This window comes from Castanea sativa, chromosome 1 (genome assembly GCF_040712315.1).
Source record: "Castanea sativa cultivar Marrone di Chiusa Pesio chromosome 1, ASM4071231v1".
Lineage (NCBI taxonomy): Eukaryota > Viridiplantae > Streptophyta > Magnoliopsida > Fagales > Fagaceae > Castanea > Castanea sativa.
The window spans coordinates 1,308,693-1,329,331 of NC_134013.1; the positions used below are offsets into that span (position 1 = coordinate 1,308,693).

General features: G+C 34.8%; 2 protein-coding genes across 3 annotated transcripts; both read left to right on the forward strand.

Annotated features, from left to right (window-relative positions):
• Window positions 1-207: 207 nt before the first annotated feature.
• LOC142612612 (serine/threonine protein phosphatase 2A 55 kDa regulatory subunit B beta isoform-like) lies at window positions 208-10,140 on the forward strand. 2 transcript variants are annotated; one of them, XM_075784725.1, is made up of 14 exons: window positions 208-702; window positions 3,926-4,029; window positions 4,153-4,251; window positions 4,401-4,520; window positions 5,357-5,566; window positions 5,723-5,814; window positions 6,401-6,519; window positions 6,901-7,024; window positions 7,195-7,318; window positions 7,841-7,909; window positions 8,017-8,108; window positions 8,296-8,373; window positions 8,560-8,627; window positions 9,313-10,140. In XM_075784725.1, the coding sequence occupies exons 1-14, from the start codon at window positions 573-575 to the stop codon at window positions 9,447-9,449; spliced, it is 1,566 nt and encodes a 521-aa protein (XP_075640840.1). In that variant the 5' UTR covers window positions 208-572; the 3' UTR covers window positions 9,450-10,140. The 2 variants fall into 2 exon arrangements, with proteins under 2 accessions (XP_075640840.1, XP_075640848.1); XM_075784733.1 differs by having other exon boundaries at window positions 230-702; window positions 5,357-5,563.
• Window positions 10,141-13,236: 3,096 nt separating this feature from the next.
• LOC142622120 (uncharacterized) lies at window positions 13,237-19,073 on the forward strand. The gene is made up of 2 exons (XM_075795551.1): window positions 13,237-13,850; window positions 18,532-19,073. The coding sequence occupies exons 1-2, from the start codon at window positions 13,456-13,458 to the stop codon at window positions 18,764-18,766; spliced, it is 630 nt and encodes a 209-aa protein (XP_075651666.1). The 5' UTR covers window positions 13,237-13,455; the 3' UTR covers window positions 18,767-19,073.
• The last annotated feature ends 1,566 nt before the right edge of the window (window positions 19,074-20,639 follow it).

The following is a 20,639-nucleotide window of genomic DNA, read 5'->3' on the forward strand; positions in this document are numbered from 1 at the left end:
GGAATAAATTAGCGATTAAGAGATACGTAATCCCCCACAAAGCTACGACGTTTTCGCTTCTCCGTCGTTCTCTTTCCATTCTCAATTTTTGTCACCTCATTAGTCATCATCCAAAAAAACAAAAACAAAAACAAAAACAAAAACAAAAAAGAAACAAAAAACAAAAAATAAATAAAAAACAAAAAAATAAAGAAAGAAAGAGAGAGAGAGAGAGAGAGAGAGAGAGAGAGAGAGTATGCGTCTGTCTGTGCGTAAGAGAAATCTCATCGATTTTCAATCTACAGAGACACAGAGAGATTGAATTTTTTTTTCAGAGAGCGACCGAGCGAGCGAGACTGAAAATCTCATCGATGTTGAATTTGATACGCAAAGCTTTATAGAGAGAGAGAGAGAGAGAGAGGAAAGTTTGTTCGTCGTGGTTGGAGAGGGACGAAAAGGAACGATGAAGGACGAGACTGCATTTCGTGAATCGTCGAGATTCGTGTAAAGGAGAATCGGAGTTTCTCAGATCGATCGGTTTGTGCATTTGAGTTGTGTATTTCCTTGCTGAGAGGAGAGAAAAAAAGAGAGAGATGATCGGCGGAGGAGGAGAGGAAGCGACGGCTACGGCTCCGGCTCCGGCGGCGGAGGGGTCGCAGCCGCTGGACTGGAAATTCGCTCAGGTTTTCGGCGAACGAACCGCCGGTGAAGAAGTTCAGGAAGGTTTGGTTTCCATTTCCGATTTAGAATTCATCGATTTGGTTTTTTTTTTAAGCTTTAAATTAGGGCTTGATTGTTTGATTTTTTATGTGCCTTTTATAATTTTTTGAGTTACTAATTAATTGTTAATAATTTGATATCTCTCTTTTGCTTTATTTTTTGTTTTTGTGAGCTAAATTTGTGTATTCAATGCTAGATTGATGGAGTGAGATTTAAACATATGTGGATAAAATTTAGTGAATAGGTTGTTGTCATTGTATTTGAACAGCTCGTTGTACTTTAGCATTGGATTTGTGGATGGAAATAATGTAGTTTTAGGGTTAGAGTTGCTATGTAATTATGATTTTACTGTTTTTGATAAGTATGATTTTACTGTTGTTAAAAGTTTTAGTGCTGAAAAGAATTATGGGTTTTGTGTATGAACGGCTGTTGATTCGTTGAGCTGTTTATTTGTGGATACCATTGGGATATTAGCTTTGTTAGACTAAGTTCATGATTGGGAGCTGGAGTCTTGTTGCCTCCTTTATGGATTTGCTTTATTTGGGGCTAATAAGGCAAGGTGAGGTGGATACTCTTTGAGTTTAAATCCCATTATAAATGTTACACTCCACACCCGATTCGTCTTTTCTTTGGAGGAGTTTGTGGAAGCCTAAAGTTCCTACCAAGATCAGTATTTTCATGTGGATAGCAGTTCTGTTAACCTCGGGAAGCGTGAAATAATCATTTTAGACTGGTGTTGCATGTGTAAGAGGGATAGGGAGACTAATGATCATCTACTCCTCCATTTCCTTGTTATCCAAAAGCTTTGGAGCATGGTATTTTCTCTTTTTGGGGTTCAATGGGTTGTAACAAAGGGTGTTGTGTAGAGGAAAGTTTGGTAGGTTCATAGTGGGGTGATTTGGAGAGTGATCCCCATGGTCTCATGTGGGGTATTTGGAGAGTAAGATGTTTTAAAGATGTGAAAATTTTGTTTCTTGACCTGAAATTTTTATTTACTCAAGACTTTGTTTGAATGGATAAATGTCTTAGGTTTTTTGTCTATTGGTACTTTGTTTGAGATGCTTGATAGTTGTACTTTAAGTGTTTGATGCTGGTGTACCTATATTACTTTTATACGCCCACTGTACATGCACTATGCCTCTTTTTCATTTGATTAATTCAATATTTACTTATAAAAAAAATTGAGATTCAGCTGGCCTTTGAAATTTAAAGAAGAAAGAAATTGGATGCACCAAAATACTAACCGTTTGTTCATACAAAGATCTGAAGAATAAGAAATTCAAGCTGAAGCATGTAAAGTTCGACATCATTAAAGGTTTTATTGTTCCTTTCCTCTCACACAATCCATATTATACACAGAGGAATGTTCCATATTGCCCATTACTATGTCATCTATACAAACCCTTCCAGCAAAGAAACACTTAGAAACACACAGTAACCTTCAAAGGCATCATCTGTCAAATCCCAAAAGGAGAAGAGGTTAAAGTCCTCAATTCTCTCACAACAAAACAATGCAATAGATGTTCAAATGATTCTCCACAAGAATTATGCATAATACACCTATTTGCAAGAATCTTACTCCCTTTGATGAGATTATTCACTGTCAAAATCATTCAATGTATGCATCCATGCAATAAAAGTAACCTTCCTAGGAACTTTGCTATACCAAACTTTCTTCCAACGAAGCAAAACTTGATTAGAAAAGAATTATGCATGATACACCCATTCGCAAGAATCATATTCCTTTTGATGAGATTATTCACTGTCAAAATCATTCAATGTATGCATCCATGCAAAAAAAGTAACCTTCCTAGGAACTTTGCTATACCAAACTTTCTTCCAACAAAGCAAAACTTGATTAGAACCTCTTAAGGTTTCATGAAAAGAATGAACTTCAAATTTTCTATTTCTTTCAAGTTTCAAAACCAAATTATCCTCCCTCAATCCCAATGGGTAATTAGAATGTAACAAATCCATTGGACTGATTATAGTTATCAGACTTGTGAAGCATGAAAAACTTAAGATTTCATGAATGACTCCCACCTCAAAATGAGTGCAAATAAGAAAAAACAGAAGTATCCCTCAGCAATTAATAATAACACAGGATATTGGTCTTTAAAAGCTACATCCCTGCACCACTTATTAATACTCCTTCCATTCCCCATCACAACTCTAGCATAATTAAGAAATGTCTCTCATCGTGCCCTTATACTTTTCCAAGGACCACTTATACAGCCTCCTAACTGAATTCATTGACCACTGACCTCAAGACTTTTCATATTTCACTGCAATGATTAAAGTCTTTAATACTTAAGCCAAATAAAAAACTTTTTATTGATCTCTCCTGACCAAAATGCCACAACCATATACCCAATAAGGGATGGTTGAAAGTACTAAATGATATTATTGAATCGAAAACCTTTGCTTAGAACACATAATGAGGCCAAGTCACCAGGTCAGTGATGTAACAGGTCAAAACAAAACTTGTGTATTTTGCAGTTTTCTGGTTATCACCATTTTGACATGGAGTTATAGAGAGTTTCAGTGGTCTGGGTAGTTGGGTAACTGGTGTTACATCCTTTATTTTTCTGGGTGGTCTAAGTGCCATTATTATGCCCACAGGTTTGAGTTTCTTGGGTTATTCTAGATATCTACTCTAAATTATGGGGGCATTTTTAATGTCTACCTAGAGTATACAATTTTGCATTCAGTATTCTTATTCGAGATTAATTTGCGACATTGGACCATCATCCAAGTTAGGATCTAAATTAACAAATTAGTAGGAACATTAATCTTGGAATAGGGTGTTAATTGTAGAATTTTTATAGTTTAACATTGCATATGCCTCTATAGTTTAAAGTTGCAGAATTTGTAGTTGAGGGTGCAGATTAGAAATATGTTCTTAGTTTAGGCCGGATAGTTGTGATTGACTATAGTTTCTTTACATTTACTAGAATTATTGGGTGTGTAGTTTGATGCTGGTGGATGTTATCTCTACAATGGTGAGGTTTTCCCTCACATTATTCTTCTTCTCAGGAGGGATTATATATAGAATTAATTGGAATGTGAATAGGCTTTTAGAATGTAGTATGTGTCATAAGGCTCTTCCCCCCCCCCCCCCCCCCAAAAAAAAATAATTCTTCTATTTTTTTTTTTCGTGAATGTCTATAGTATTTGAGATTATTACTGAATTAACCTGCTTACATGATGATTGTTATGTTTGCAGTTGATATCATTTCTGCTATTGAATTTGATAGAACTGGGGACCACTTAGCCACAGGAGATCGTGGGGGTCGGGTGGTTTTATTTGAAAGAACTGATACAAGGGATGTAAGTCTGTGAATTGCTAACTTGTTTATTTTGTAAATGCTTTTTTTAGTGTATTTTTCCATAATTTTTTTTAGTTGTTACCATTTCTTAATATAGTCTGTAATATGAGCATATAATATGTAGCATGGTGGACATCGGCGAGAACTAGAGAGGATGGATTATTCAAATGGGAGACATCCTGAGTTCCGCTATAAAACTGAGTTCCAGAGCCATGAACCTGAGGTATTTTTACTTTTACATGGTCACATATGATTATTGTTTATTTATGTCCCTTTTTCTGCAATACACTTATCAAAAAAAAAAAAGTCCCTTTTTCTGCAATATGGATTTTAATAATTTTTTGCAATCTTTGGTTTTCTTTTTGAATTCAGTTTGACTATCTTAAGAGCTTGGAAATTGAGGAGAAAATCAACAAGATTAGATGGTGCCAGGCAGCTAATGGTGCCTTGTTTCTTCTATCCACCAATGATAAAACAATCAAATTTTGGAAGGTGAAGGCACCTTTGAATTTTTGCTCTTGATATCATAATTATACATATTGGATAATCTAGAGTAGCTGAGAAGGTGGTTAACAGTTAAGAGTGAATGAAACATTTGACAAGAAATTTTGTGATGGTTATGATGTTATGGTTACTGCTATGAGGGTCCATTAAGAAGCATAAGAAGACCTGTCTCAACTAGTTATTTATGAGAACATATATAATATGCAGGCATTAGTTTTGGATATATTGGCTAGAAAATGTGCATGGTATTATTGATGGAGGTGATCGGAAATTTTTATTGCATTGAGTCTCAGAAAATAGAATTCAATGCATTGAGATAGAAAAATTGATGTAAAAGGACTTTTTGTATTTTTTATCTGGATGATCAGAAAGAGTGCCTTCTGGAGAGTAACATTTTCTTAGGCTTCCTAAGAAAATCTGAAAGTAGGTCACTTGTTGGATTGTTGGAATCTACCCTTCCCCTTCCCTTGGGGCCAAACTCATTGTCAAATAAAAGAAAAGGGACCAGTGAAAACTCCCTACTCTGTAAATAACAAGGACAAAGCTACCTTTAATAATGGACCATTTAACTGTCTAGTTTTTAATCTCTTGATATCTCATAGGACACAGCTCATTAATTAGCCTTTTTGAATACTGTTCCTCCCTCCCCTCCTTGTTTCAACACACACAGATGTAGTGTGGTAAGAATAAGATTTGCACTGACTATTATAACAACCTAGTGAGCAATAATAGTCCTGAAAATATTAACAGTCTATTTGAATAATGAAGTGGAACTTTCTAAGACCAGTGGTGTTTTCTGTTGCTGTTGCTTTAATGTCGGGCAGGTCCAAGAGAAGAAGGTCAAGAAAGTGTGTGACTTGAATATGGATCTTTCAAGAGCCATGGGAAACGGTCCAGTTGTTTCCTCAAGTATATCAGCAAGCTCCAAATCATGTATGGCAAATGGAGGATGTGATGAGAGATCCTCTGGTTATTCAAGCATTGATACTTCACTCCCATCTGGGGGTCTATCGTCCTTACGGCTACCCATGGTAGTTGTACTAAATCTGATATTCTTATTTTCTGGCATCATATGGTTTTGGAGTTGAGAAATAATCTCGCTTGGCAGATATTGAAAGTACGGCATTGTTGCCAGGCTTCAAGTTTATATAGTTTGCTCCTTTAACACTTAGTACATTTGTGACATTCAGGTGACTAGTCATGAGACAAGCCTTGTGGCTAGATGTCGAAGAATCTATGCTCATGCACATGACTATCATATTAATTCTATTTCGAACAACAGGTGCAATTTTCTTACTGATATAATTTTTTCTTTAACCCTTCTATCTTAAATTTGTCTTCTGTATTGCATTCCTCCTTTATGTTGCATATTCATGTTGACTTTGTGCTTTTATTTATACTTGAATATGCTTCTGCCTAATTTATGAGTTCCTCATCAATAAGGATGCAAGTTATTCATGTTGATTCACTTCCTCCTAGTATGGTGTGTGAAATGGAAGGCTTTATCAGGTGCTGTTTATTGAGAGAGAGAGAGAGAGAGAGAGAGAGAGAGAGAGAGTGATAAGAGTGAGAAGGATTTTGCTTTAACTTGAAGTCTTTTTCTATGCTGTACTTATGACCTCTTCTTTGTAATTCTTTAGGCTTCTCTGTGTGCGGTACTATGCACTTGGAGTAGTCTATTTCAATATAAGTATCTTGATTAATTAACTTGAAGTATCTTGATTATTTTCTCTTCTTTGTAATTCTTTAGGCTTCTCTGCATGCCTGTAGTGATGTTTGATTATTTTCTCTGGAAATGCATCATATGTATGGCTTTCATGTCCATGACATTCACTAATTACTTATATTCTTTTTTCCCCTTTTTGTAGTGATGGTGAAACTTTTATCTCTGCGGATGATCTGCGAATAAATCTTTGGAACTTAGAAATTAGCAACCAAAGTTTCAATATCGTTGACGTCAAGCCTGCAAACATGGAGGATCTTACTGGTAGAACCCATGGCATTCTGAGTGGCAAATTAAATGATTTGACTGATCTTTTTATCATTTTTAGTATAAAGGATTTGGATGTGTTACTTATCAAAAAAGAAAAGAAAAGAAAAAGGATTTGGATGTGCAAAAAGAAAACTCTATTTGAATAGATAAAGCATCATTCTTTCTGGTGTTTCTGTTTTTCTTAGTATATACTTTCTAATTCTCTCCCCTTTTCTGGGGTGAATGGATGAGAAGACATTTTATTTGTTTCTCATTGAGTTTTGTTGATTATTGAAATGTTGTATTTATGTACACAACTCAATTTCATACATAATTTAAAATGCTAAAGTGATCAAAGAGCTTCGGCATTCTCATTGCTTGAATTTACTTGTGCAGAGGTGATAACATCAGCGGAGTTTCATCCTACTCACTGTAATACGTTAGCATACAGTAGCTCAAGGGGCTCAATCCGTCTCATTGATATGCGGCAGTCAGCGTTATGTGATACTCATAGCAAATTGTAAGCTGTCTATCAGTCTTTTGTCTTGTCTACTTACTTTCCTCATCTTTTATTTGCATCTCGGTGCGTAAGCAGTGTTTACTTGTCAAAAGAAAAGAAAGCGTGAGAATATTTTTAGATATGTTCACTTCTTGACTTGTAGGTTTTTATAATGCTTTTCAATGGTACAGGTTTGAGGAACCGGAAGTGCCTGGTACAAGGTCTTTTTTCACTGAGATAATTGCCTCAATTTCAGATATTAAGTTTGCTAAAGATGGAAGACATATACTTAGTCGTGACTACATGACCCTTAAGGTTCATATTTCTATTTTTTTAAGTTCTTATTTCTGTGAATCACAGATGCATTATATCTAGAACTGAACTTCTTAGTGCTGGATGTTTTTTCATGCCATCTGGTATGTGTAGAAGAAGTTAATAGCTTTTTGTTAGCTGTATTTCATCTTTCATTTAAGCAATAGTGCCTTGGTCTCATTTTGAATAAGAGTACTTTTCTGCTGTTTTATTAAAAAAATAGATTAGTTTAAAAACTAATTATTCTGATTAAGATTGCTACAGAGGTATTGTAATCCTTTGATCTAGTGAATGAGCTTTGGCTCAAATCACGCATCCTCTTCCCACAAGAATGGTTAGAGGTTGAGGTTGTAGGGTCAATACCCATGGGCTGTGCGTGTTAACTTACCAATTAAAATAGAAAATTTCTAATCCCTTAATCTGCATCAAGTTTGATATTTAATAGAATTGGAATGGAGTAGATACGCTAATCCATTTTTGATCTCCAACTTTCTCTTCATTTGGTTTTGTTTTCTGGGTTGTCAGCTGTGGGACATAAATATGGATCGTGGCCCAGTTGCAACTTTTCAGGTTCATGAATATTTAAGACCTAAGGTGATGCATTCCTTCAGAAAGCCTTTATTAATTCTTTTTGATATAGAATGGAGCTGATGCATTTATAATATACAATGCAATTTATTTTAGTTCTTTACCTTGGTCAGCTGTGTGATTTATATGAAAATGATTCTATCTTCGACAAATTTGAATGCTGTCTAAGTGGAGATGGACATCGCGTGGCAACAGGTTCCTACAGGTCTGCTTTAACCATATTGCATGATTTTTTTTATTATCATTAGTAAAAGTGTAGAACACCTAAATTTGATACCTGCAACTTGATGTCTGATGCAATTTTTTTCCTGCATGATCGTCTTTTACCACCATAAGTTAAAACATGATACCTGAACCACAATGTTTGATGCAATATTTGTCTGTGATTCCAGCAATCTGTTCCGTGTGTTTGGTTGTTCTGAAGGCAGCACGGAAGCAACAACATTGGAAGCCAGCAAAAACCCTATGAGGTATTTTCTGAAAATGTACATCATCTTAATATAGGTGTATGACAATGATAATAGCTGCATCAGCTCTTGAACTTGTTTGACTAGTCTTCTATTTAATTGAATAGCATTATTTAATTGCCCGAAAAAACTCTTTTTCAATCTTTTGTCTTTATTTAATATGATTTTATTTATTTTATGCACTTCCAGGAGACAAGTTCAAACACCAACAAGGCCTTCAAAATCTCTAAGCACTCTTCCTCGTGTGCTCAGACGAGGTATGTCTTTGTTAACCTTTTGATAAATTACCAGTTGTCTTAAAAGGTTAAGCTATTAGTAAATAGTTACTTTAATCATTTAACCATTATATTAACTCTCTCCCTCGTGTGTGAGCCACTGAGCAGCCTGAGCCTAGACTCCCTTAATAAGTGGGGCCCAACATGTGAGAATTTCTACTTTTGAATGGGAGGTAGATTGAAGATAGGGTTGAACTCAGAACCGTCTACTTTGATACCATGATGAATTATAAGTTGTCCCAAAAGCTTAAGCTTAATAATTTAACCATTACTCTTACACATTTAACTTGAATACGCTTTAGTCTAAAGTCCCCAAAACTTAAATACAGGTGTTGCTGATAATTTTATCCCCTTGGCTGTAAAACTCAATTTCTTTGACTTGTACATTATGAATTTGTTAGGCTCAATGTGATCAGTTTATTTTTCCACCTAAAGTTCCCTAGTTGACCTAATTATATTGAAGTTCAATTTTACATGATGGTGAGTCACTATTCAGTTGATATACAATTTGTATGCGACATTTAGTTCATCTTGTAGACCAACACAAACCCTGGGAAAGTAATCTTTTGATTCTGTCCCAAACATTTCTTGTAGTGTTTGTTTATAATTGTGTTCTAATGTTTGACTTGTGTCTCTGCGCATCTTTTTTCCATTTCAACTGTAACAGGAGCTGATACATCTGGAGTTGATGCTAATGGAAATGCTTTTGATTTCACCACAAAGTTGCTACACCTAGCATGGCATCCAACTGAGAACTCAATTGCCTGTGCTGCTTCAAATAGCCTTTACATGTATTATGCCTAAAGAGGGTCTTAGAAGACTTTTTTGCCAGACAAAGCTCCTCTGGTTGCTTTGGCAAACACTGCTTTGCCTTCCTCCCCTATCACTGATTTTGAAGCTGCACCATTTTTTCAGAATATCTGACACTTAAAAAAAACTCTTGCCTTTCTCCCAACCTCAGGATTCCAGACTGCAATTTGGAAAATTTTACCTAACTATCTTTTGCTCCAGGCTGGCTAGGCATTGCTAGTTGTGCTGTTTCTTAATAGGTCGAAGAAAATGTGACATTTGCTTCACTGCAACTGAAAGGATGCTAATGGTGCTGATAAGTTTCAGACCACTGGGGGTCTCAACATGAAGCTGGGGGAAAGGAACTATTATGGTGCTTCAATTCTCATCGATGCATTGGGGCTTCAACCTTGTATTATTTGATCTTAAAATTATAGGATTGTGAAATATTGTCATGTTTATTGCCTGTCTCACATTCTAACCATTCTTTCTTCTCCTTGGGATTTTGCTAATTTGTTGTGATCCATGTAATCGTATATCTGGCTTTGGGGTGGAGCACCTCATGCTAGCCACTCTTTTCTTCTTCAACCCAAATATGTTTTTCAATAGGTCTCTACTTTTCTGAGGTTGAGTGCTTTGGTGAAGGCTACTTACCCTATTCATAAATTCAAAAATATAATATGTTGGTCTAGTGTATTTTGTTAAATCAAATGTTACACACGTTATTAGTAAGTTCTTTGATAATGGTTGAAAGTCCCTCTCAAATGTTTACTTTTTCTCACCATTTTTCGTTTGAGCTTTTGGCCTTCAGATCTCTATTAAGTGTTTTTAAAACCTGTTTTGGCCGCTAAAAACTCTATATATCAACGTGGTCTTTGGCATACATTTAGTTTAGGGATTCCCTGTAGTTATTTTCCAGTTGATTATATTTCCCAAAATAATCCGCACGAAAGTGATTCCATTATCCTCCATAAATCGATTCGCTTAAATGCTTCCCGAAATATAGGTAACTTACTAAGATATTACAAAGACATCGATGGTAACGGAGGTTGGAGAAGACTAGTGGTAGCCATGAGTCCATGACTCGGTTTCACTATCATATGCAATAAGTGATTGGAGTGAGAACAAGTGGCAGGTGAAGAAACCAACCATAAAAGTGGACATGCAGAGCAGCGTAAGACACATGCTATGTTAGTTTTGTCTCAAAAGTCATAACATTAAGTTTGCTTTAAGTCGATGAGTACTACCTGTTTGAGTCTGATTTTGACCCATTTTAGAAACGGATTTAGGTTGGCTTCTTCTGTTTTTTGTTTTCCGAGAAACAAGAATTAGAACTTCCGAGAATCACTCGGTATAATTTTGGGCAAGGATTTGCTTTTGAGCAAGAATTTACTGCAAACTAAGTTGTAGTAACTCTTTAAAAAATGCATGTTTCAATGTTTCAAATAGATATGTTCCAAGCTTATATTTAAATGAAATTTTTTTTGTCAATGAAAATTATTAGGTACTTTCGGAGTACAATAAATGCATATTCTCCCTCTAACATGAATAGTGGGTCTCACTATGAATTTAATTACTGAGACTCATCATTCATGTGAGAGAGAGAGTATGCATTTATGGTACTTCGGGAGTACACAATAATTTTCCGAAATTTTTTACCAAATGACCATTTGACATGTGCATTTTGCAGGAATTACTGCAACTTAGTTTGCAGCAAATCTTTGTTCTACTTTTTTTTTTTCTTTTCATTCAAGTATAATATCTACTAAAATTAACGGTTAAAACAAAAATAAAATTTCCTTAAAATTCCTTTTTATTAATCTCAAATGTTTTTTTATTAAAAACATTATTAAAAGTATCATTTTGTTTCCTTATTATTTATCGAAATCATCGATTTTAAGAATAAGAAATATGTTACCACGTCTTCCCTTAGTGCGGTAGTCACTCTACAAGTATAAATGCTTGTGGGGTGTGAGGGGTAAGGACCGGAGTTTAAGTCTCCAAGAGGGAGTTTTACACATACACTTAGATTAGACTAGAGTAAAAATTCTATCTTGTATAAAAAATAAAAAAATAATAAAAAAAAGAATATGCTAGGTAATAATCTCACTATTTGATTGCGTGTACTGTAATCTACCAATTAAAAAATATACCATTTTATTGACGTCAACCACCTCTTCTTCTTCTTCTTTCTTTCTCACTTTTCTAGTAATTAATTATTTAAAATGAAAATGCACAAAAGATTTTATTCGTCTAGTTTTGAGTGTATGAGCCCTAAAAATAACATGCACGTATAAATAATGAACATTTGTAATCCACAACTTTTTCGGCAATACTTCTCATCTATATTAGTACTATTTAAGGGGTTTTTCTTGTCTGGGATCCCTAATTTTTTGGTTCAAAAATACCCATACACCCTTATGTTTAAGTAGAGACAAAACTAAATGACAATTCAATAAAAATACAACTCTAAATCAAACTAAAACATTACCTAAAAAATAAGACCACTCTCCAATTGATTACATAAAAAATAAAATCACAGGTATCAATATTAACCTTATGACCAGACAACTAAGGCTACTACTAGAATAGTAGGGGCTTATGAGGGGTTCATTATTGACACTTCAATTATAATATATTAATTCCAATATACCACCATAATACTCATGAAAAATTTTGTATCTTACTTGATAAATGATAAAATATAAACAATAACACGTTCTGATTTATATATATATGAACAACATTTTAAATTGGGGTAAATTCTTGTTAAAAATAGGTCGGTTCAAACAAGAAACTAGAAAATAGATCCGTTTGGTACTACAACTTAAACAACAGTTTTCAGTTTTTAAACAACATTACATGTAACTAAAATATTGTCTAAAAAATAGGGCCACTCTCCCGATTATTTTCAAATTACTTTATCCACTTATAAATTAAATTTTCAAAATAAAAATTATACGTAAAAAATAAAAACACAGGTATATATATTAACCTTATGACTAGATAATTGAGGCTACTACTAGAACATTAGGAGCTTATGAAGGGTTCATCATTGGCACTTCAATTATAACATATTAATCCCAATATACCACCATAATACTTATGAAAAGTTTTGTATCTTACTTGATAAATGATAAAATATAAACAATATCACATTCTGATTTATAAAAAATAAAAAATAATAATATGTGAACAACATTTTATATTGGGAAAATTCTTGTTAAAAATAGGTTGGTTCAAACTAGAAACTATAAAGTAGGCCCGTTTGATACCACAACTTAAATAACAGTTTTTAGTTTTTAAACAATATTATACGTAACTAGAACATTGTTTAAAAAATAGGGCCACTCTCCCGATTATTTTCAAATTACTTTATCTATTTATAAATTAAATTCTTAAAATAAAAGTTATACGTAAAAAATAAAAACACAGGTATTTATATTAACATTAACCTTATGACCAGACAATTGAGGCTACTACTAGAACAGTAGAAGCTTATGAGGGATTCATCATTGACACTTAAATTATAACATATTAATCCCAATATACCACCATAATACTTATGAAAAATTTATGTATCTTACTTAATAAATGATAAAATATAAACAATATCACATTCTGATTTAAAAAAAAAAATGTGAACAACATTTTAAATTGGGGTAAATTCTCGTTAAAAATAATTCGGTTCAAACTAGAAATCAGAAAGTAAGTTAGTTCGGTATTACAGCTTAAACAACAACTTTCAGTTTTTAAACAACATTACACTAATTTAAAAAAAATACAAACAACCAGGACAACGTTACCAATCTCACAGTTTATTAAACCGAACTGTACAAAACCAAACCGTAGGAAATATACTTCCCATGTTTTTCTCTTTTGTTTTTGTTGGGGTTTCCTTCTTGACTTCCTTCCCCCAATCTAGAGAGTAGAGATTTCCATTCCACCGAAAATAGCCGCACGCTCACCGGAGCTTTGTCATTATAACTTTCAACTCTCTTTCTTTTCTCTCTAGTTAGTCATGGCTCTAGTAACCCGAACTCCCCACCGCCTCTCAAGCTCAATAATCCCAGTACTCTCACAGCGCCTCCTCTCAACCACCGCACCCGGCGGCGGTTCCGCCACTACTCCGGCCCCATACGCCCGGGGCCCACCGCCCACATCACCCGCGGGCCTCTCGAAGGCGGCGGAGTTCGTGATCTCGAAAGTCGATGACCTCATGAACTGGGCCCGGACTGGGTCCATCTGGCCCATGACTTTCGGACTCGCTTGCTGCGCCGTCGAAATGATGCACACCGGTGCTGCTCGCTACGATCTGGACCGTTTCGGTATCATCTTCCGGCCCAGCCCACGCCAGTCCGATTGCATGATCGTCGCTGGCACTCTCACCAACAAGATGGCCCCTGCTCTCCGCAAGTATATATATACTTTCTTCTTTCAGATTTCTTTTTCATTTACATTTATTTTTGGTTGCTTATTGTTTTTGTGATTGTTGTTGTTTTTTTTGGGTTAGTTTACTGTTTGGTTGCAGAGAAAATAAGATATGTGATGTGTTGGATCTCATGTGATTTACTTTCCTTTTTTAGTTTCTTTTAGGTTATTGTGTTTTTTTTTTTTTTGTGTGTGTGGATAATTCAATGGTTAGAATAGTTGAGCTACGAAGCTCTTGGCTAATTGTCTAGGATTTGACTTAAATGGCTTGTGTTACTTTCTTGAGTAATTGTTAACGGTGGGTTTTTGCCTAGGAAGCAGGGACACTTCATTTGGGGTGCAGGACCCGTGTCGTATCAGTGTCATGTTATAAATTTTTAACGAATTGCTCGTGTCGTACCCGTATCCATGCTTCCTAGGTTTTTGCTAACTTGGCGGGTTGTTAGGTTGAATTTTGTTATGGAGTTTGATGTGTGGAGGGCATAGTGATTAGTATGGTGGCAACCCGGGTGGGTTGGCCAAGTGGTTGGGCACTTGGTCTCAAAGCGCTTGTCCCAGGTTCGACTGGGTGTGCTCCCCAGTTTGAGTCTGGGTACCTGCACTTTGAAAACACCTCCTAGGCCAGCGATTTACCCACTAGAGCTCACCCGTTGTGATCAATGGTTAGTCTCTGGTTGAAAGCTTTGAGGATACACGGTGGGAAACCCAAAAAAAAAAAAGATTAGTATGGTGGCTGCTTGTGTTAATCTTTTTTTTTTTTTCCTCAAATGGGATGGATAGGGTGTGCCACAACATGGTTGTGAGAGATTGTGATGGTAGAATAATTGAATAAGGTTAGTATACTTCCTTCTGCTATAAGAATGGGTGAAGGGTGAAGTTGTAGAGCATAAAACTAATGCAATGAGTGTAACTTACTTAGGGCAGATAGAAGGGATTGATAATCCGTTGGTGCGTGATCCTTGTTGGTCAAACATAGATATTGGTATGAATATTACATAGGATGACATTAATGGGGTTTTGATGCTGAGGATACTGACGGTAATGAGTTATATTTGGCAAAGGGTTTAGAAGGTCTGAGAGATGTATGTTCTCAAAGAGTGTGTTTGGTAGGGTAGAAAAGAAAGATGAGAGAAAATAATGGATAGAAAATGGAAGATGGATTAATATCTTTTATTTGGTAGAGTAGAAAAGTGGAAGGAAAGGAAAAAGGAGAGATGATTCTTATGGGAGAAGGGTGAGGTTGTGGCTTCAAAACTCACACAATGTGTGCAACTTTCCAATTAAGGGAGGGAAAAAGATGGATAATCCATGCGTACTTGATTCTCAATAGTCAAAAATAAATATTAGTATCATGTGCAACGTAGGTTGATGTTAATGGGGCTTGCATGTAAAGGATTGTAACGGTAATGAGTTGTATTTGGCAAATGGTTTAGAAGATTAGAAAACTGTATGTTCTCTAAAGAGTGTGTTTGGGGGGTGTGGATAAGTGAAAGGAGAGAAAAGGGTGGTGAGAAAATGGAAGATGGATTCATATTCTTTCTATGGAGAAAAAAAAAAGGAGAGATGATTATTTTATATCCAAGCCAACCATTTTTAGTTTTTCCAAAATGGGAAGAAACATGAGAGAAAATGTCTTGAATAGGTGATTGACGATATAATCCCTCTAGTTTATTGAAAACAATTTTATACATCGGATATAAAATAAATATAATACAAGACACTTTGTCTTCTCTCTACTTTCTATTTCTCTTAACAAACACTTACAATAGAAAATATTAGTCCCTTCTTTACTTCTATTTTTTTCCTATCCTCCTTACATTTCCCAACAAAACAAAAGCATAAATGGTATAATTTCTGTGGTCTATGGAAAGAGCTTCATAATATGGTCATGGGTTATATTTCGTCTAAAATACTATTTTGGGGTCCCTACATTTTTGTAGTAGTTAATTTGGTCTCTACCGTTAACTCACTAATGGGAAACACCTACGTGATACACTTGAAGCTGACATGGATAATAAAATAAATAAATAAAATTGATTTGACATTTATAAATGCCACCTCAGCAAAAAAAGAAAAAAGAGAACGAGTCAGCATTTAAAAATATTCTTTTTTTTTTCTTTAACCTAAATTTTCATTTTTCTTTTTATCTTTCCTGGACTTTACCCAGAACCAAACATATCTAAATGGACTCATTCCCTTTTTTTTTTTTTTTTTTTTCCCTCTTCTGATGATGTCTTCTTTGTCCTGATTCTAATCCACCACCACTATGTACAGCACCTTCGCCACCTGTCCCATAATTCTGTTCAATGCTCTCTCCGTGAACTTTATTTTTCTCTATCTTTACATGCATTGAAAAATCACACATAAAATCAAACACAAATTAAGGAATTTAAAAAAAAAAAAACTGTTTGGTTATGGTATTGGAAATTATAAGTGCTAAGGCACTTTTTAAACATGAATCCGTAGAACAATGCCGGAGAAGATCAAACCTCAGGAAATTAAAAAGAATCGAAGAAATTTTTTAGAGTACAAAAAATGAAAGACAGAAAGAAAGGAAAGGAAAGTGATGGGTTAGAATTCAAAGGGTGCCAAAAAGTACTCTTTCCTGCATTTTCATTCGTTTTCCAGGATTTCTCAGCCACCAAACGAAGAACAAAGTTCATCACATACAAATACAAGCCTAACAACCCAGATTTAGAGATTCTCCTAATCTCCTTCAAGCTTAGATCCAGAATTAGAGAGTGGAATTAGATCCATAATTTCCTTCGTTTTCTAGCAATTTTCTCAGCCACCAAACAAAGAATAAAGTTCATCACAAACAAACATAGAGATAAACAACTTCAATATGTATTAAAAAATTTGATTCGTACAAGCTTGACTACTCAGATTTAGAGATTCTCCTTCAAGTTTAGATCCGGATTTAGAGAGTAGGTTTAGATCCAGATTTCCTTTGTTTTCTAGCAATTTTCTTAGCCACCAAACAAAGAACAAAGTTCATCACATACAAACATAGAGATAAACAACTTCGATCCGTACAAGCCTGATGACCCAAATTTAGAAATGTTTGGTTATGGGGAAAGTGCAGCAAAGATAAAAAGAAAATTTTGGTTAATTGAAAAAAAAAGAACATTTTTAAATGCTGATCTTTTTTTTTTTTTTGCTGAGTGGCATTTTTAAATTTTAAATTAAATTTATTATTATTATTATTATTATTATTATAATATTAGCCACGTTAGCTTCAAGCGTGCCACGTTTGGACACCATTTGACTCGTAAGGACCAAATTGATTGTTATGAAAATGTAAGGACCAAAATGGTATATTTGCCTTATATTTGATAGTAGATAAAGTGGGATATAAATGATTGAAACAGCAACTTCTCTACTTTTTGAACCATCAAGGTCTAATAGGTATGTGATTTACAGATATCTATTGCATAAATGGTTTAGTAACACCACCCTCTCTGTAGAAGAGACTAATAATTAAGCAATCCAGTTGGAATGCATGTGGCAGGAGTGTTACTCTAAGAGATATGACTTCATTATTGTCACATCTTATTTTAGGTTGCATATGACAGTTTCTTTAACTAAACAAGACGTGTAAGACAGTTGGCTTTGCCACGTTCAGGGTTGTTCTGAAGCATAGCTTAGCTTTCTTGTTTGTGCTATAAGACTTCTATTACTGCCTAATAGAGCATTTTATCATGCCTCATTGGGTTTTATGCTTTTATAGAATCAGGCTTGGAACTTAATGTTCAACTTGGCTTTCAGGTTGGTAAAGAAGTTAGTTAAACAACATGCTTATGTTGTTCATGAATGAATTCATATCATTTTGATACACAAGTATGCGCCAAATATAATCCAAAAAGCCTTACTCTAAACTTGGTTTGTGGAGAAAATAGGGATATTGGGCTCTTGCCCTTATTTTGTAAAAAATCTAGCACAATGTCTCTATTTTGAAACTATTTAAGTCCGTGTCCCTGTTTTAGTACTTGATTTAAAAAAAAAAAAAAATTTAAGTGAAACTCTACTTTGCTAAAGTCGAGTTTTAATTAAAAATTTTCATATAATTCGATTTTGAGGATATCGAGTTTTATACCAAACTCGATTTTGTTAAAATCGAGTTTCAAAAACAGGGACACGGACCTAAATAGTTTCGAAACAGGGACATATTACTGTTATTTTTGCAAAATGAGGGCAAAAGCCCAATATCCCCGGAGAAAATAAGTGAAGACTTGACCAAACATGCAAATAAGTTGTAACTCAATTGGCACCTCCTCCCCCTTATAAGTGCTTGGTGGAGGGTGAGGTCTGTCATGGGGTTCAAGACTCATCAATAATAATAAAAAAGGACCTGGATCAAACTTGAGTCATTTGTGGCGTATGAGCATAAGAAGTATTTGGTAAAGAACTTAAATCAAACTTGCAAGCTTTTATGAATGTAAGAAACGGTTACAGGAGCTATGGAGGTGGTGTATTCATTGTGTTGCATGGTTAAAACATGCTCACTGTTTAAGCTTTCTACCAATCGACATGATTACATTGCTTTGAATTGCATAAAAATGCATGTTTCTTGTGATGCTGGTAGTCCACTGTGTGTCAAATATGTTGCAACTTATATTCATGGAGAGGTAAGGTTTTTTGACCTTTCACTGAATATTGCTTGCAGGGTTTATGACCAAATGCCTGATCCTCGGTGGGTCATCTCTATGGGAAGCTGTGCAAATGGTGGTGGATACTACCACTACTCATACGCTGTTGTTAGAGGTTGTGATAGGATTGTCCCTGTTGACATCTATGTTCCGGGTTGCCCTCCTACTGCTGAGGCCTTACTCTATGGAATTCTGCAGCTGCAGAAGAAGATTAACAGGCGCAAGGATTTCCTCCATTGGTGGACCAAGTGAGAGAGCATTCATATTTCTGGGCAGCTTTGGCTGCATCCTTATGACAATATAATAAGTCAATATGTGGTTATGCTTGCCTTGGCTAAGCGCCATGTAAAGGGAGAACTAGTGTGTTACATGTTATGAACTGTTTCCTGTTGTTTATGGAAGCTGTTAGGGTGGCTCCATATTGTGTAAACCTATTTTTCTGTCTTAAACTTGGAGGTGCATGAATTTTCCTTCATTGTCATGTCTACTCGTTGAAGTGTTAAATTGACTGCATATAGTTCTTAAAATGGGATAAAATAAAATGCTTATGTTTGTGCAATAGGGAGTTCCTGGTTGTGGAGCTATTCACTTTTAAGTATTCGCTGATTTTGATTTCCAAATTCCTTTGTTTGAATGGACGACTTATGATATTGCATTGGTAGATTTCTAAATTGCATAAATTAACTGTCTGCCTCCTAGCTAAACTTGAAAGTCAAGGCTTGCTTTTCGGGCACTAAACATGAAACAGACACCCTCTTTGAACTTTTCCTTGTTCTTGAAAAATATGCGGCTTCCCCAAATTCCTTTTACCTTCTCAACTTTCATGGAATTTGTAAAGTGGGAATTGGTGAAGAGCAGCTAAATGTGCAACTTTGCCTTTACAAATTACACCTGCAGGATGCACCTTAAAGACCAATGCTTCTACTATTAGCAGATTTATTTTTTGGCCCACAGATGAGTTTGTCTTGTGTTGCGTTGCGAAATCAAATCCATTGGATGTGATATGGAGTCATGGACACTACCAGTTGTCTAAAAATGGTCATGTGTCCCTCTAAAGATTTGCTGTCTACTAATAATATTAAGAAGAAAAAGAAAAAGAGAAAAAAGAAGAAGGCAGTAACCTTTGGCACAAAAATTCAATTAGAATTATCGGTATAAGGGGGTGAGAGTGACTCGAGTTAACTTCAGTAGTTGACTAGTAGTTCGGAGCTCAATTCAAGAATTTCAAAGCGACATTGAGATTGGAATGTGACTGCACTTCCACCAAAAAAATAAATTATATATATATATATAGACCTTGGTATTCACTCAAAACCGAGGAGAAAAAAGAAAAAGAAAAAGTGATGTTAAGATAAGATAGTGGAAGTTCATCCATTATTGTACACAATTGTGACACTTGAGTTAAATAAAACATATAAAGATCGTTAAAAATTATTGAATGTATGCAAAACAAATAACTCTAGTTGTCACAACTATTAACATATTTGTATTACTAACTTTATTTTTTTTATAGAGAAATTTGTATTACTAACTTAAGCACTTGAGAATCCCCTATCACTGCCTGATGACTCATTTCGAGTTGTTTTCTTCCCCATTGCAGGTATTTATGAGCTCGAGTTTAACTATATCAATTGAATCATCAATTTTTATTTGTTGTCCCTTAATAAGTTAAACCAAAATAAACACATTCTACAATGATTTTAAGAATATACTACTCACTTATTTTATTATCTTATTTTGTTTTAAAAGTAAGTTACGTAAACTTGTGAAAATAAAATTTTAAAAAGTTATGGATAATATACCATTTATATGATTATAAATATTTACATTCTAATAAGATAAAACAACAAACACACCTCTCCTCTCCCTCCATTGTAGGTTCCTATTCTAAATAGAAACAAACAAGAACAGTCTGTAAATTCATCAAACTAGTGGTAAATAGCCATTAATACCCATTGGCTATATATTGTTTTGTCTACAACCAAAAAACCATAATTTCCTCTCATACACAAACAAAACCTTAATAAATAAATAAAAACAAAAAACAAAAAACAAAAAAAGAAAAAAGAAAAAAGAAAATCTTCTACTAAAAAAAAAAAAAATCCAATATTCTTCTTTCCACCAC